The 15,453-nt window shown below is 39.5% G+C and overlaps 1 protein-coding gene across 4 annotated transcripts in view; it reads left to right on the top strand.

Annotated features, from left to right (window-relative positions):
- The window catches only part of PREPL (prolyl endopeptidase like), a 31,768-nt gene that overhangs the window by 13,725 nt on the left and 2,590 nt on the right, over positions 1–15,453 (top strand). For 3 of the 4 annotated variants that reach the window (XM_016204097.2, XM_016204096.2, XM_016204098.2), the window contains 9 exons: positions 702–837; positions 3,487–3,703; positions 4,313–4,498; positions 8,763–8,960; positions 10,209–10,384; positions 11,450–11,666; positions 13,701–13,850; positions 14,221–14,344; positions 15,149–15,222. In XM_016204097.2, the coding sequence (XP_016059583.2) occupies positions 702–837; positions 3,487–3,703; positions 4,313–4,498; positions 8,763–8,960; positions 10,209–10,384; positions 11,450–11,666; positions 13,701–13,850; positions 14,221–14,344; positions 15,149–15,222 (1,478 nt within the window). The other variant, XM_016204099.2, reaches the window with a different exon arrangement.

Below are 15,453 nucleotides of genomic sequence, written 5' to 3'. Positions count from 1 at the left end.
ATCTAACTGACCCTAAGACATCAATTTGGATATTTTAACCTCTTAAAATCAAGATGCATACTGTGCAGTGCTGCCTTACAGTAACTGTCAGCCAGGTGGCAGTAATGGTGTAATTGTGTGAAAACGTCCAGGGACAACACCAGCATCAGTGCATTTGGTAGTCCCAGATATCCTGTGGCTCCAAGGCAGGCAGAAAACGTTTAGGCATGAGAGAAGATGCCCTACTATTTCCTCAGACTTAAAGCTAGAGGTTTTAGATTTAAACATAATTCATCTCCTGAAAACTTCATCAAAGTCTTCCCTAACTATTGAACATTCGTCTCCTATTTAGAAACTTTAGTGCCCTGAGACTGAGGACTACTGGAAAACAGAATGGATGTGGTGCAGTGTTTTATCCCCTAGGAGGCTCTCAAGCTCATATGTTACAGGCTGCACACAGTCGGGCCTCTGTTAGACGTAGACTTGCAGGGGTAGATGTACACCTCTCCCCTGTGGTGCTCAGAATCAGAGGGCACGGGCCTTTCTCCACGAGGGTGGCTGGGTAACCCCGGCTTCCCCCGCAGAGTGGGGAGGGACGGGGGACGGGCCTTTCCCCACGCAGGCGGCGTGTAACCCCGGCTTCCCCCGCAGAGTGGGGAGGGACGGGGGACGGGCCTTCTTTCTCCACGCGGGCGGCTGGGTAACCCCGGCTTCCCCTGCAGAGTGGGTGAGGGACGAGGAGGACGAGGACGTCCTGTTCTACACCTTCCAGAGGAACCTCCGCTGTCACGACGTGTATCGAGCCACCTTCGGTGACAACAGACGTAACGAGCGCTTCTACACAGAAAAAGACCCAAGGTACTAGAGCGATACAGGCACAGCTCTTTCTCCACAGTGATTCTCTAGTAGTCTAAAGTGCGGCTCTTGGTTGACTTAAAAAGCTGATTTTGGCTAGAACCAGACATATAAGCGGGATCATTCCTTTTTCTGAGTTGTTTAGATTCAGCATTGGAGTCTAGGTATATGCATACCCCAGAGTAAAGGTAAATGCATCAGACTGCAGATAATGGGTTACTAACGTTCTCTCTGGACTGTGATGCATGGGATGCGTTGAGTCAACATTTATTTAACAGGGTTGTCACATAGCAATTGTAAATCTCTAGATACCATGGCATCAGTTGCACAGAAGTCACTACTCATTTCATATAGATTATCTGAATTTTAAACTGCTTTGCTTTGAGCCATGATGGCCATTGGTCTTAAATTGTACTTTCCCCAGTACTTTGGTATTTCTTTCTTAAAGCTAATTGTCTTTTATTTCCTTGTAATCTCCAGGACTACCGCTTAAGCTTGGAAGGAAATGATAATAAATGTATCTGGCAAAATCTCTTGACTGAGAAACAATTCTTAACGCAAGGGTCCTGTCACTTTATACATCATTGAACAATATAGTTTGGACCATATCTGTTCAGATTTTGCAAGAAAAAAAGGGGGGGGGGGATTTAATACTAAATAAATCTATGGCAGTGAAGTCAATACCCAAAACAAGAAAATTAACCCTTCATTTCATAAAATCTTAGACCTGGCAAGGACCTTAAAGGAAATCTTGTACAACGCCCAGTTAATATTAATAATTTTATATAGAGAGAAATTACATTATTCCAGCCCATAGAACTAACATTCTTGGTCCAGTGATACAGTCATTGCTTTTTTTCTGATGATTGTTTTAATGAGAAATTGCCAAAACTGTTTACTTATATGATCCACTGTTTTTGTTTGTTTTTAAATATGTTTTCATTGATTTCAAAAAGGGGAAGGAAGAGGGGGAGAGAGAGAGAAGCACCAGTGATGAGAGAGTCATTGATTGGCTGCCTCCTGCACGCTTCCTGTTGGGGGTCGAGCCCACAACCCGGGCATATGCCCTGACTGGGAATCGAACCTTGGTATCTTGGATCATAGGTCAATGCTCAACCTCTGAGCCACCCCCGCTGGGCATGATCCACTGTTTTATGTTTCACTGTTCAAAGATGTCTTTTGGAGTCCTGGCCAGTGTGGTTCAGTGGGTAGAGTATCAGCCTGCACACCAAAGCGTCTCAGTCCAATTCCTGGTCAAGGGCACTTAACTGGGTTGCAAGTTCAATCCCGGCCCTGTTGGGGAATGTGCCTTCTTCCCTCCCTTTCACTGTCTCTTAAAAAAAAAAAAAGGATGTCTTTTGGAGATGATAGTTTAAGCTAGTAATTTATTTTTTATATCAATGACTTATGATTAGGAGTCATTTTCCATCTTGTGAATAAAGCTTGAAATTGGAAAAAACAAACAAAAATTTCAAAACTGGCCAGTGAGCTATGCCCTTGAATAAGGTACTCGCTTGCCATATGTTGTTACTGTCTAAGTTCTAAGATTAAGTGAATTATTTACATATTTAAGATTCATGGACAGTATTTGGCTTCTAGCAAGCTTTTTCTTCCCCATAGGGAATGAACCATAATTAAATATGCTTAAGCCTACTTTGGCATGCAGAACCTTGAGCTGCAGGACAGCACTTTCCAAGAACCTGATGTATGTGTGATAATTCACTTCTTTATACTTTTCAGTATTCTTAGTATGAATTACTTTTAAAAGAAGTAAACATGTAAACAACATTTAAAGCCGTCCATTGTGTTAGAGTTAATGCTCTTAAGATATTATTTGATTATATTTATCAAGAATCATAAAAATACTCTTAATCATTTAGTATTTCCATTCTTAAGAATGTATCCTAAGAAATATTGTAAAGGTCAGGGAGAGGGAAACTATCTTCATAAATATGTTGCTATTTATATCCTTTATTACAATGAAACATTAAAACCTAAATTTTTAAGAATTATGGTACTATAACCTGATAGAATATTAGGTAACCATTAAAAGTAATGATCATAAAGAGTATATAACTAGTGTTGGGGGAGATATTGGTATTATGTGACATAAAAACTAGGAGAAAGGAAAAAAGGAAATCCAACATGTATACAGAAGAAAAACAAAGTAAATTGTGTCCCTTTTCTAACCTGTAATTAATTACCTATCTCCTCTAGGAAGTTTATTTCCTCCTCTTAGCAAAAAGCCATATAATCTGTTAATGTGGTTGAGAGTTAGATGGTGTCTGTACTTTGTCTTGAAATGCATTCAAAAGAAGATGGATTGATGATCCATAGATAAGCATATAGCAAAATGGTAATACTATTGAATCTCAGTGGTGGGTATATGGATACTCACTTTACATTTCTTTCAACTTTTCTGCATTTTTAAAAAATGTTCATAATAAAATATTAGACAAATATTATTCTGAATGTTTTGGGGGAGGATGAGGAAAATAGTAGCAGTATTTCACTTTTGCAAGCAGAATTCACTAAGTAGTTTTTATTTTCTATATGCATTATAAATTAACATATATGCTGACCACCTGTGAGATATCATTAACAAAATAGCATGCGTTTGATTTTCCTTTTTCTCCCTCTTTTTCTGTGTAGCTGTTTTGTTTTCCTTTATCTTACAAAAGACACTCGTTTCCTCACCATAAATATCATGAACAAGACCACTTCTGAAGTGTGGTTGATAGATGGCCTAAGTCCTTGGGACCCGCCAGTGCTTATCCAGAAGCGAATACATGGGGTCCTTTACTACGTTGAACACAGAGATGATGAATTATACATTCTCACTAATGTTGGCGAGCCTACAGAATTCAAGGTGATACTGTATTCTCTTTAACTCCACTTGGGCTATTAAGAAGTGTCACACTTCTATCAGTAATATTTCTTGCTTTATAGGCTTTTGGCAAAGTGTAGAAATTAATGCCACCTTCCTGTGCGTAACCAACCCCATATCTCTCCCCTTAGAATTAATACCTCTACATACTTTAATTGTGCCTAAACAGGATAGTAAATGAAATATATTCTATCCTGATTATATCAGTTATCAAAGCCAGACTTAGTAGCTTAAAACAACAAACTTGTATAAATTTATGATTTTGTGAGTTAGCAGTTTGGATTGCTCTCAGCTAGCCAGTTCTGTCCGTCTCAGCAAGGCTCGCTGATGCTTCTACAGTCTGCTGGCTGTCAGTGCCCTCACTCAAATGTCCATTGGTTGGCTGTCAGCTAAGCACTGGGCCGCCCAGCAGGCTATCCTGGGCGCATTCAGTGGTGATGGTCACACTTCAACCCTGATGCAGTTCTTTTGGCTCTTCATAAAACAGTGAAGAATAGTATGTCTAGTTTTCAGTGGTTTCTTCTTTGGATTTTGGGTTTTGTAGCCGTCATTTTCTGTTACCGAGATCTCTTCTAACTTTGTTCCACACAGCTAATGAGAACAGCGGCTGATACACCTGCTATCATGAATTGGGACTTATTTTTCACAATGAAGAGAAATACCAAAGTCGTAGACTTGGACATGTTTAAGGATCACTGTGTCCTATTCCTGAAGCACAGCAATCTACTTTATGTCAATGTGATTGGCCTGGCCGATGATTCAGTTCGGTCTCTAAAGGTATGTTGATCAAGAGACAATACTGTTAATCAAAGTACTTGCTGTTTGGCTTCACCAGAACATCGAATTTTGAATAATAGCAATGTACTTTTTCTTAAAAGAATTAATTTAAATTAAATGGAATTTAGCACACTAGGTCTTTATCAGATGGAGGAGGTATGTCTTTCGTATATCTCTCTATATATCACATGTTTCTACAGCTTTAGATACAGTAATAACTCAGGTCAGCTTGGCAGCTAGTGTCTAACCACTGCCTGCTGCTCCACCCCACACCCCCAGTAGGACTAGTAAGTCGTGCCCACTGTGTTTGTGCCATCACATGGTTGCATCTTTATCAACTCTCTGCCATTTTTCTTGCCCAGGGCATCAGGAAGGGTGAACTTTGGTTTCTTTCAATAAGGGGGTGGCAGTGGTCTCTACTACAACAGCTGCGATGCTAGTACAGCTCCCTGGCAGGCTGACTCGCTGGTATTGCCTGTGGCTGCCAGGAAAGATAATCTGCCTCCACAAGCGAACTTATAATGGCACCCTTATTGCCCAGTTTTAAAGCAGCATCAACATGTGCATTAAGATATCAGACACTGAAGGGAAGAGGAGAGGCCTCCATTTTGCTTGATACGGAAAGTGCTGTGGGGCCAGCTGACCAGCAAGCATAGACCACTTACATCTCCCTAACTGCAGTGTTCTCACTTCTATTAAAGTGCAGTTCCAGGAAATTCACTGGTGGTTATTGAACTTCTATGTGCAAAGTACTGTATTGGGCACTCTGGAGTGGAAAGACAGCAGGACAAAATATCTGGCCTTAAGGAAGGTGCAGTTTATCATGAGATTGGACGAGTACACAAAGAGGTATAAGGTAGATTTAAATAAGTATCAAGAATAAAGGAGATTAAAAAAAATCACTGTTAGGATACCACAGCAATAGTTGTGGCAGGCAAGATCCACCAATGGATGCTAAAAACAATGGGCATAAGTTTAAGGATAGATTATTTTCCCAGTCTTCATAAAAGGACTAGTATCACCCACAAAATATTTATTAACTACAATAGGAAAAACCACTTTACAGTGAAAAACCTGGCAAGAGATCAAGATTGACATCACAAGTAATAATATCTTTTGACATGTACTCCTCTCTGGTATTCTTGCTAGAAATGTAGAACCACAGTTTGTTCGTGACGAAACGTCAGACAAATCCAAACAGGAAGACATTCTGCCAGATAATTACCCCTTGTTCAAAATTACTTCTACGTCCTTAAAGTCAAGGAAAGGTTGAGGAAGTCTCACAGATTGGAGGACACTAAGTAGACGTGACAACTAATGCAATGTGGAATCCTAAATTGGATCCTCGGACAGAAAAAGGATATTAGTGGAAACATATTGGTGAAGTTGAATAATGTCTATAGTCTGGTTAATAGTAAAAAATAATAATTGCATCTCAGCCTTTTGGCTATGATCAGGTGTAATAGTAAAAAATAATAAATAAGTGGTATCAAAAACACAAAATCTGCTGTGGGGCCCAAAGGAGAGGAAGAGGGCCCGAGAAAGCTTTTTATAGGGCAGGTAGAATTTGAGATAAACCAGAAGACAGGTAGGATTTTGCTGGGGAGGGAGGGGAATGGTATTCGAGGATGAGAAAGTATCCAGTGAAGTGCAAAGCTGGAGAAGTTCAGAAAATGTCCCGGAAACTGCTAGTAATTCTGTTTTATTGAAGCAGAACAAATTTCTGGGGGATGAAGCTATGATTTGACATTTTCTGATTGTCAAGGTGATGAATTTGTGCATAAGTTATGAAGAGGGAGAAATTTGAAATTTGGGGACAGCGGGATGATTGAGAAGTGAGCTATACTTCATGAGGTTATCCGGTGGCCACGTTAGGGTACACTGAAGCAACAAGAGAAGGGGCAGGGAGGTTAGTCTTGAGATTGTTACAGTGGTATGAAATAAGAAATTACAAGGGCCTAAATGACCAAAAATTTCCAACTGCCTCATAAAATCAAATTATCAAATGTAATGTCTGGTGTCTTAGAGGACTATATAGTTGTTCTAAAACAAAAATGGCGATTTTACTTTAGCAAATCTTTATTGCTGTCATCTCCTGGATTCAAAGTGTGTTTTCTTACTTGCTAATTGATGCCAAATTCAGATATCTTTAACTGGGAAACCTACTGCAATCTGTGTGAATACAGTTGGGAGAAAATACATCATTTCTAGCAGTGCATTTATTACAAAATTCTGTCAAAATTAGGAATGTCATGAGTTTGCTATAATAAGATTTGACTTCTAAGTAAATGTGACCTTTTCTGTTTTTTGTCAGTATTTCTGTTTTTCATGGTTTTAACTTCCATTAGAACAAGCATCATGTCTTTAATTTATTCTGTATCCTCTACTTTATTCCCACCCCTTCCCACCCTGTAGTACCTTGTGCCACATATGCTGTTCTGAGTCATCACATGGGATCAAAGACTACATTCTGTGCCAGGTGCTGCTTAAAGAGAATTCACAGATCAGGGCCTTTTCATGAACTGTGTAACACTGGTTAATATGCATGGACAGCGCCATATACAAAGCACAAAAAATCTTTGTGCCAATTTTCTTTCAGCATTTACATTTTAATCATTCTTTCTATATAATGACTATGATTTTCTGGTAAAATTCTAAAGCTGAACCTATTCTGTCAGTTATCTAGGCATATCTTTCTGCATGTCACCTGGCCAACTTATTCTTGGGTGCTCTTAATATTCGTGGATAATACGAATGGGAAACGTGGCTTAAGTTATTCTTGAGATCATTAATACCTTATTTCTGCAGCAGCTGGACAGACTTTTAAAAGTCTACAGCCTTGGAACATTTTTTTTTATGATTAAAACTTTAACCTTGGTCCAGTAGTTTAAGAAATGCACCAAAAAGACTTTTTGATTTATTGGAACCACTTGGTGTAACACTGAAACAGCTTAGTACATGGATCACATGGAAACTTTTAAAATCTCACCACAGAGTAGGAAAGCCTGTGCCTCTATGGGCTGAGGACCCTTGTTCTGTCAACCTGAGGCCTCGTTACAAAGTTAGTAGCAGTGCTGCTTTGTTTCCCACTAAGGTCTCAGTTTTCTCACTTCATTCCTGCTACCAGATTTCCCAACTTTCATGATTACAGTTTTCTTTCTGGTTATGGCTTGTGTTGAAATATATTGCCCTGGAAAATAATCCTCAATCTGAGGAGAATAAATATTGCAAAGAATAAATATTGTAAAGAAATATTGCAAATGTATGTCCTTACTAATGTTTCAGGAAAATAGGTTCTTTGGATTATTACAAGAAATTTGTTCTGTAAATATAAGCTCTTTGGCAGTCATTTCTACATGTTAAATGCTGCGCTCTTTATGCACACATCCCCCACCTATCCTTTCTGAATAGTGCCCACCAGTGACTTTGCTGTGCCAAGACCTCTGATTTTCTAAGGAATTTGCTCTTTCTGCAATTATTCAGGAAACGAAAGGCAATTTTCTTTTAATGTTCTGACTCTCGGTACCATTTCTAAGACAGTCGGCCTGCTTGCCAGAGTTCTTTAAAAGGTGTAAGAAGGATGTTAGTGGAAGGCTTGAAGCAGGACCCTGCTGCTCTGAGAGAATAAATTTTGATTCCTTTCCTTTTTTCTTAAAGTTAAGAATCTTAATCATAATAGCTCAGTCTTTCAGAGTGAATGTGCGGTAAAGGTTTTGTTCTGCACAATGGTTAGCCTGGGAGCTAAAGTTAGAAACAAATGGTAAATGCGTTAGTGCTGTTGAGCCAGTCTGTAGCCCTGGAGTAATAACTGTCATCACTGTGGCCGTCCAGGCAGCAGAGTACGGGCTGGTGGGTAAATTATTAAAAATATGTCTGAGATTTCATGTTCTGTGAGGACAGAGATCTTGGAGATGTCACTTGGTTCTGGATTACTTTTTGATTTGCTCTTACTAATACTTCTGCTATTATTTTATTGCCCAAGGTTATACCCCAAAACAAACTTTAGAGATTTCATGTAAATTCAGAATCATGGTAAACCGTTTTCTTATCATTTTTCCTTATTTTATTGGTCATTAGGGTAGAGTTGTGTTTTTTACTTGAAGTCTATTTTGTTGTGCTAAAGTAATCCTTAAATGAAGCATGATGTCATAATGGATAGAAGTAAATTTGATGTTCACATTATCTTGTTTGAAGCGGACCCAAAAATTTAATTAATGATACTTAGTGTCTAGATAAAGAGTGAAAATAACTTTTATTTCTTTAGCTCCCTCCTTGGGCCTGTGGATTCATAATGGATACAAATTCAGACCCAAAGAACTGTCCCTTTCAGCTTTGCTCTCCAATACGCCCCCCAAAATATTACACATATAAGTTTGCAGAAGGCAAACTGTTTGAGGAAACTGGGCATGAAGACCCAATCACAAAGACTAGTCGTGTTTTACGTCTAGAAGCCAAAAGCAAGGTAAGTCGTAATCTCCACTATCAGCCCTAAATGGGGGCTGAAAGCCTACTTACTATTTGTCAAGTGCTGTGCAATTTCTGGGTTTACAGTTTGTTAAAGTTTTGTAATTATTATACCACAAATGGAAGCTAAATTCTTGGAGAGCCAAGGGACTCTTTAAGAAGGAAGCACCTGCTGAGCGGGCTGCTGTAACTTTGCAGGCATTCGGGACTGCTGACGATCTCTGGGACCCAGCCCATTGCAGGACTTGCCACCATCCTGACCTCTTCCTTTTCAACCAGCAAATATTTCTCTGCTTGTTTAATTGAAGTTGGGGAGGAGGCAAGGAGATGAAAAGACCAAGGTTATTTTATAGAAAGTAATCTACATCGTTTTAGAAGCATGAATCATACTGAGAACTGAAAGTTCAGTTACTGGTGCCCCTAAGGGAGGCTTTCAAATGAGAATGAAAAACATAGGGAAAGTGGCTCAGTGGTCTTCTTTTCCTTATGTAAACTAGTGCTATTTCATTCATTTCTGTAGGCAGGGTGAGAACCAACTTTCCCACCTTTTTCTGTGAAAGGAAGATCAGAAGTAGTTCAGATTATCTGAATTTTGTCTGTCCAGAGAGTGCCTAGTTTCAGTCAATTGGGATTGATGAATGTGAACTACACTGGGGAATAGTTACTTGCCCTAAAAGTAACTTAGGCGTTAAAATTTATAAAACTTACTTTTAAACACTTTAAAGTTCAGTAGGCCTTTGAAGAGGATGTGTGTGGGTATAGGTGAGTATGAGATTTCAGGTACTAATGTTTGAGAATTATGTCCATAGAGGACAGAAAGTTGAGCTGTTAAAACATCTTTAGCTTGTCTACTTGTACATATCTAAAGATGAGAGGTGCTGGTATGTAGCCTTCGGTACAGGAAGAATGCTGTGCTAGTATGTCTAACGTTATAGGCACTTGGGCTTGTCCTGAAAGAAAAGACTTATAGTATTACTGGGTAGTGAAGAACTCTCTAGAATCACCTGACTATCACAAAAGCTGCAATGATTAAAGTATATCCAAGTCAGAGTCTTCTTGCTTTTTTCTAGTTAATATTATAGGTCAGCCAAGTAACTGAAAGTATCATGATGGATGTTAGAGACCATAACTCTTTGTCTTAATTAAATGAAGTTTCTGCTCAACATCAATAAGTAGGACATAATATAGGGGATAGAACTATTTGAAAATACTCTCCTGTACATGCATAGTAAATCTTCATTTCCAGGATGGAAAATTAGTGCCAATGACTGTTTTCCACAAAACGGATTCTGAGGACTTGCAGAAAAAACCTCTCCTGGTACATGTATATGGAGCTTATGGCATGGATTTGAAAATGAATTTCAGGCCTGAAAGGCGGGTGTTGGTGGACGATGGATGGATATTAGCATACTGCCATGTTCGGTGAGTCGGCACATTTAACCTGGCGTGTGAATGCTAGAGCACTGTGACAGATGTGTAACAGTGTATCAGGAGCAGAAGTTTATTTTTTCATTTGTATTGTTGAATTTATGTATTCCTAAACCTAGGCTGGTGGAACTTGATTAAGTAACGTAAGTTGATCCAAAAAGGTACGTTTTTTAGGATTTTGTGCCAGATATTTAAGATTTTTAGAAGCACACCAATCTCTTTACTTATTTAATAATATTATTTCCATTTAATTCTGCTGAGTGTAGGTTTTTCTAAAATAGCCTCTTGAGCTGAACTCCTTTTTTCCATTCTAACTTTCATTTTATTTTAGCTGTTTTCAAGATACAAATATTTTGTTTGTACTTAAAATCCTTCACTATCTCTCCATCACCATAATAAAAATCCAAATTTCTCAGTATAGTATTTAACATCCTAATGATCTCCCTTATCTCTATAATGGCATCTGCCATCACTCCCCACACACATCCTGTGCTCCCGCCATACATGTCCTACACAGCCAGCCTTGCTGCGTCCTTTCAGGTGACAAGCTTCTTTCCCTTGAACATGCTGTGTCTTGGTGCCTTCCCTTTGCCCTCTGGGAACTCATACTCTTCCTTCAAGACTCAGCTTAGGTATTATCTCCATCTTAAGCATTGCTTGGTAGCTGTTTTCTTTCCCCACAAAAGTATAATCTCCAGGGCAGGAGATTTTTGCTTAGTTATATTTTTATGGCCTTTATTTAGCACAATGTCTGGTAAATAGTAAGCAGGCACTCAAAACATCTGTTGAATCAATTTTTGATTGTCTGTACCGGGGGTTAGCAAACTTTTTCTCGAAAGAACTAAATAGTAAACATTTTAGGCTTTGCAGCCCACAAGGGTCTGTGCTGCATATTCCTGGTTGGGATTTTTTGAAAATGAAAACCATTCTTAGCTTAAGGGCCATATAAAAACAGGCGTCCGGGTAGATTTGGGCCACAGGCTATAGTTTGCTGACCCCCTGACCTATATTATTAATATTTTTCCCCCCCACTAAAACCTTTTTGCCCTTTAATTTCAGGGGTGGTGGTGAGTTAGGCCTCCAGTGGCACGCTGATGGCCGTCTAACTAAAAAGCTCAATGGCCTTGCTGACTTAGAGGCTTGCATTAAGACGCTTCATGGCCAAGGCTTTTCTCAGCCAAGTCTAACAACCCTGACTGCTTTCAGTGCTGGAGGGGTGCTTGTGGGAGCCTTGTGTAATTCTAATCCAGAACTCCTGAGAGCTGTGACTTTGGAGGTGAGTACACTCTGTCTCTGTTTACAGAATAGGGAGGCATGAAGCCATAGACTGCCCTAAGGGAAAAAAAATCTGTTTTACCATAGCATATGAGTATAACAGAGCTTTTAAATTTTAAACACAGAGTCATAGCTCTGGGTGAACTTCTAAAGTTATTTTAATCCAGCTTTACTCAACTTTAATCCAATCCTTTACTTACTCCTCCCTGACAGTGTTCTTTATTAATTTTTAAGGATTTTCACTGAAGGATATCAGTGGCTATCCCCATTGATCATTTTTATTTGTAAGCATATTTGAAGTTGGTGGGAGGGATAGAACATTAATGTGTAGTTTTTCTGTACTTCAATTGAAATACCTTGTTCTGAAAATGCTCGATAACCTTTTCCTGGTCCCCAAGCTTATGAAGTGATAGCAGCTCACTTCACTTCTGTCGTTCTCCTGCTGCTTGGTTAGATGATCTAGGAAATCTAATGACTGAGATGAACAGAGTAAATTATGTTCAGATATGTTTTTTATTTTGAGGGTATGGGGTATACACTGTGGGTTTGTGTTAAGTAAATAAGTAATCCTGAACTATGCATCTATTTTTTCACTAGAAATACTAAGTTTAGGGGAAGAGAAACCTATCCACAGAGATAATAATGGCAGATTATCTGCAGTGTAAGAAAATGCAACTAATCTTTGACTTTTAGAAATTAGGAAGGAAATCAGAAATGCAGGGGAAAGGATATTTATCCCACATTGCATATAATAATAAAGAATTGAAATCTACCCATATGTCCAACAATAGAGCATCTGTGTATGAGTCGGTTCTTAATTAGAAGCACCAGAACCGACTTCTGACTAATTTAGCAGGAAAAGGATTTATTAAAGAGACCGGGTGAGGGTGGTGTGTGTAGAACCAGTCTTAGAGGCCGCACAGCCAGAAACATGTCCAAAGTATACCATTAAGGTATCCCATGAAGCTGTCACTGCCGCCCCTGCTAGGCACCAGTCACCTCACACTGCTAGTGTTGCTAGAAACTCGATAAAGCCATGGCAGTTTTGCCAGAATCAATTCTCTGTGGTCCTTACTTCTTTGAGTCACTAGCTTCCCATTCAGAGTTTGGAGCACATTATGTCTGATAGGTGGACCTAAGTCATGTGGCTCCTCCTGCGCTGCAGGGAAGCTGGGAAAGGACCTGCCTTCCACAGTGAGAGGCAGGCTCTGTCTCACAGGTCTGGGATACTCTAGATGCAGAGAAGTTCAGATGCTAGGCAGCCAGAAAGAATCACGTTTGCCCACTATACGTGGTGAAATGTTAATATGAGAGAAAGCTGAAAAGCATGTTATCAAGACTATAGGGCTAAGTGAAAAAAGCAGCTGCCATTTTGTTAAATTAACACTGGTTATATCGTGGTAAATTCACAAAATGTACCTCTTCACCATTTTTAAGTGTACAATGCAATAGTATTAAGTACATTCACACTGTTGCAAAACCAGTTTCCAGAACTCTTCATAGTGCAAAACTGAAATTCTGTACCCATTAAGTAGCAACTCTCCAGTTCCCTCTTCCCTAGCCCCAGGAACCACCATTTTACTTTCTGTCTCTGTGGATTTGACTAAGGCACCTCCTATAAATGGAATCATACATTATTGTCTTTTTATATCTGGTTTATTTCACTTAGATACTGTCCTCAAGGTCCGTTCATGTGGCGTGTGTCAGAAATTCCTTCTTTAATAGAAGTGAGGTGGTAGCATTTATCACTTTTACATAAAAATGTATATATATGAATAAAAGGCACAAAATTTGTGAAATCAGAATATAAACTCTTCCGTTTTATGTAAATGTGACTTAAGGGGTCTGAATACCTTAAAAACCAGTTGTAAATCACAGGCACTGGGTAAGGACTGAGCAATGAGTGTGGCTCCTGGGAATCTACATGAGCTTTGTTCTCTGGGGTCAGCATGTGAATTCATAAAGTATATTTCCCTGAAACTCGTTTTACCAACGTATTAGTCAAAGTTTAAGTCCCTTTGGATTTTTTTTTTAGGCACCTTTCTTGGATGTTCTCAACACCATGATGGATACTACACTTCCTCTGACATTAGAAGAATTAGAAGAATGGGGGAATCCTTCATCTGATGAAAAACACAAGAACTACATAAAACGTTACTGCCCCTATCAAAATATTAAGCCTCAGGTAGTGAAAGACAGTTATGAGGTTACTATATCATATGGAGGTGACAGAGAAGATAATCATAAGTATAGTCACCTGAGCTGAGGCCAGAATTCAGTAGACCCTTAGATAATACCCAAACACCTTCTAGCACCATCTCAGCACATATCCCATTTTTGTTTCATTAAAGTCATGGTCTCTCTAGATAAGAAAAAGCTATTCCAGATAACTAGTAGTCTAGTACTGTAATATTATAGATCTCCCAAGAATATCAAATAAGAAAAAAAACATCTAGCATGTAGGTGGAAAAATTGGAAGTAATTATTTTTCATAATCTATAAGGCAGAAAGGGCCATAAGGAATAATATACATTTGTACATCGATTTTCTTGCAGCATTACCCTTCGATTCACATCACAGCTTATGAAAATGATGAACGTGTACCTCTGAAAGGAATTGTAAGCTATACTGAGAAACTCAAGGAAGCCATTACAGAGCATGCTAAGGACAGCGGTGAAGGTAGGAGACCACCTCGAAGCAGGGGACACAGCTAAATGGACTGTTACCTTAGCATACCTCTCAGAGTGATACATTTTGTACAGACCAAATCATCACCCCATGATTTTGGACAGATAATTGTTTTTCCTACATTGACTACTCATCAAAGCACATACTATGGCAGAATATAACTGCCTCACCCCTTTTTCAAAGGACGGTATTAAAATAAGGTAGGCAGGGCACATAAAAAAGTAAATTTAAATAACACATATAAATTGGAGATGTGCTATCATACAGCCATTCATTCATTCTTGGGAACCTCTAAAAAAACAAGTTCTGAAGTTTGCTCGGATTAGCGGCTTTAATTTTTCTCTAGATCTTTGTATTATGTTAAACAAGAGCTCTTACCTTTTTCCTTGCCAAGACAAGCCAAGACCTTCAGGACTTGGTGGAAGGGACCCACATTCACGTTTTCAGACAGTTGCCCTGTGTCCAGTGCAGCCTCTCACCACTGCTATTGTTGGTGCTTCCGGGTCTCAAGACTCTCAGACTCCACAGAGCCAGTTGGCTTCCTCCGTGGTCACAATTTTCTCCATGTGACCCTGCAGTCTCTTCATCCAGCTTCCTTAGCCACTGATCATCCTCCGGCTTTCCCTGTTTCAGAAATGTGTCTTCTGCTTGCCCCCTCCCATCTCTCTGTTGGTGGTGATGGAAGGCCCTTCTTCCTTCACTATTATTTTAATAGATTACTTGGAAAGAGAGAGGAGAAATGGGCCTCAGTTGGCCAAAAACTTCCTAATTGTTTCATATATTAACTCGTTTCAGGCTACCAGGCCCCCAATATTATCTTAGACATCCAGCCTGGAGGCAACCATGTGATTGAGGATTCTCACAAAAAGGTACGTTGTGCAGCCCCTCAGTTGACAGGTCCCCAGGCAGAGCTGTGTTGCACTCCACGTTTCAGTGTTTGGGGCGGGGTTTACGGCAGCTGCTTTACGATGGTCAGGTCTGTGACTGAGACCCACAAGGATTAGGAAGAACATTGAGTCATTGAGAGAAGAGGCTTTCTCTGGTGCTTGTGAGCTCTGTTCAAGTAATGGAATCTTAATTGTTGGGAGCCTTCTCCCTCT

This window comes from Miniopterus natalensis, chromosome 13, assembly GCF_054644295.1.
Source record: "Miniopterus natalensis isolate mMinNat1 chromosome 13, mMinNat1.hap1, whole genome shotgun sequence".
Lineage (NCBI taxonomy): Eukaryota > Metazoa > Chordata > Mammalia > Chiroptera > Miniopteridae > Miniopterus > Miniopterus natalensis.
The sequence above is the reverse complement of the archived record's forward strand: the minus strand, read 5'-3'. Positions and strand labels throughout refer to the sequence as shown.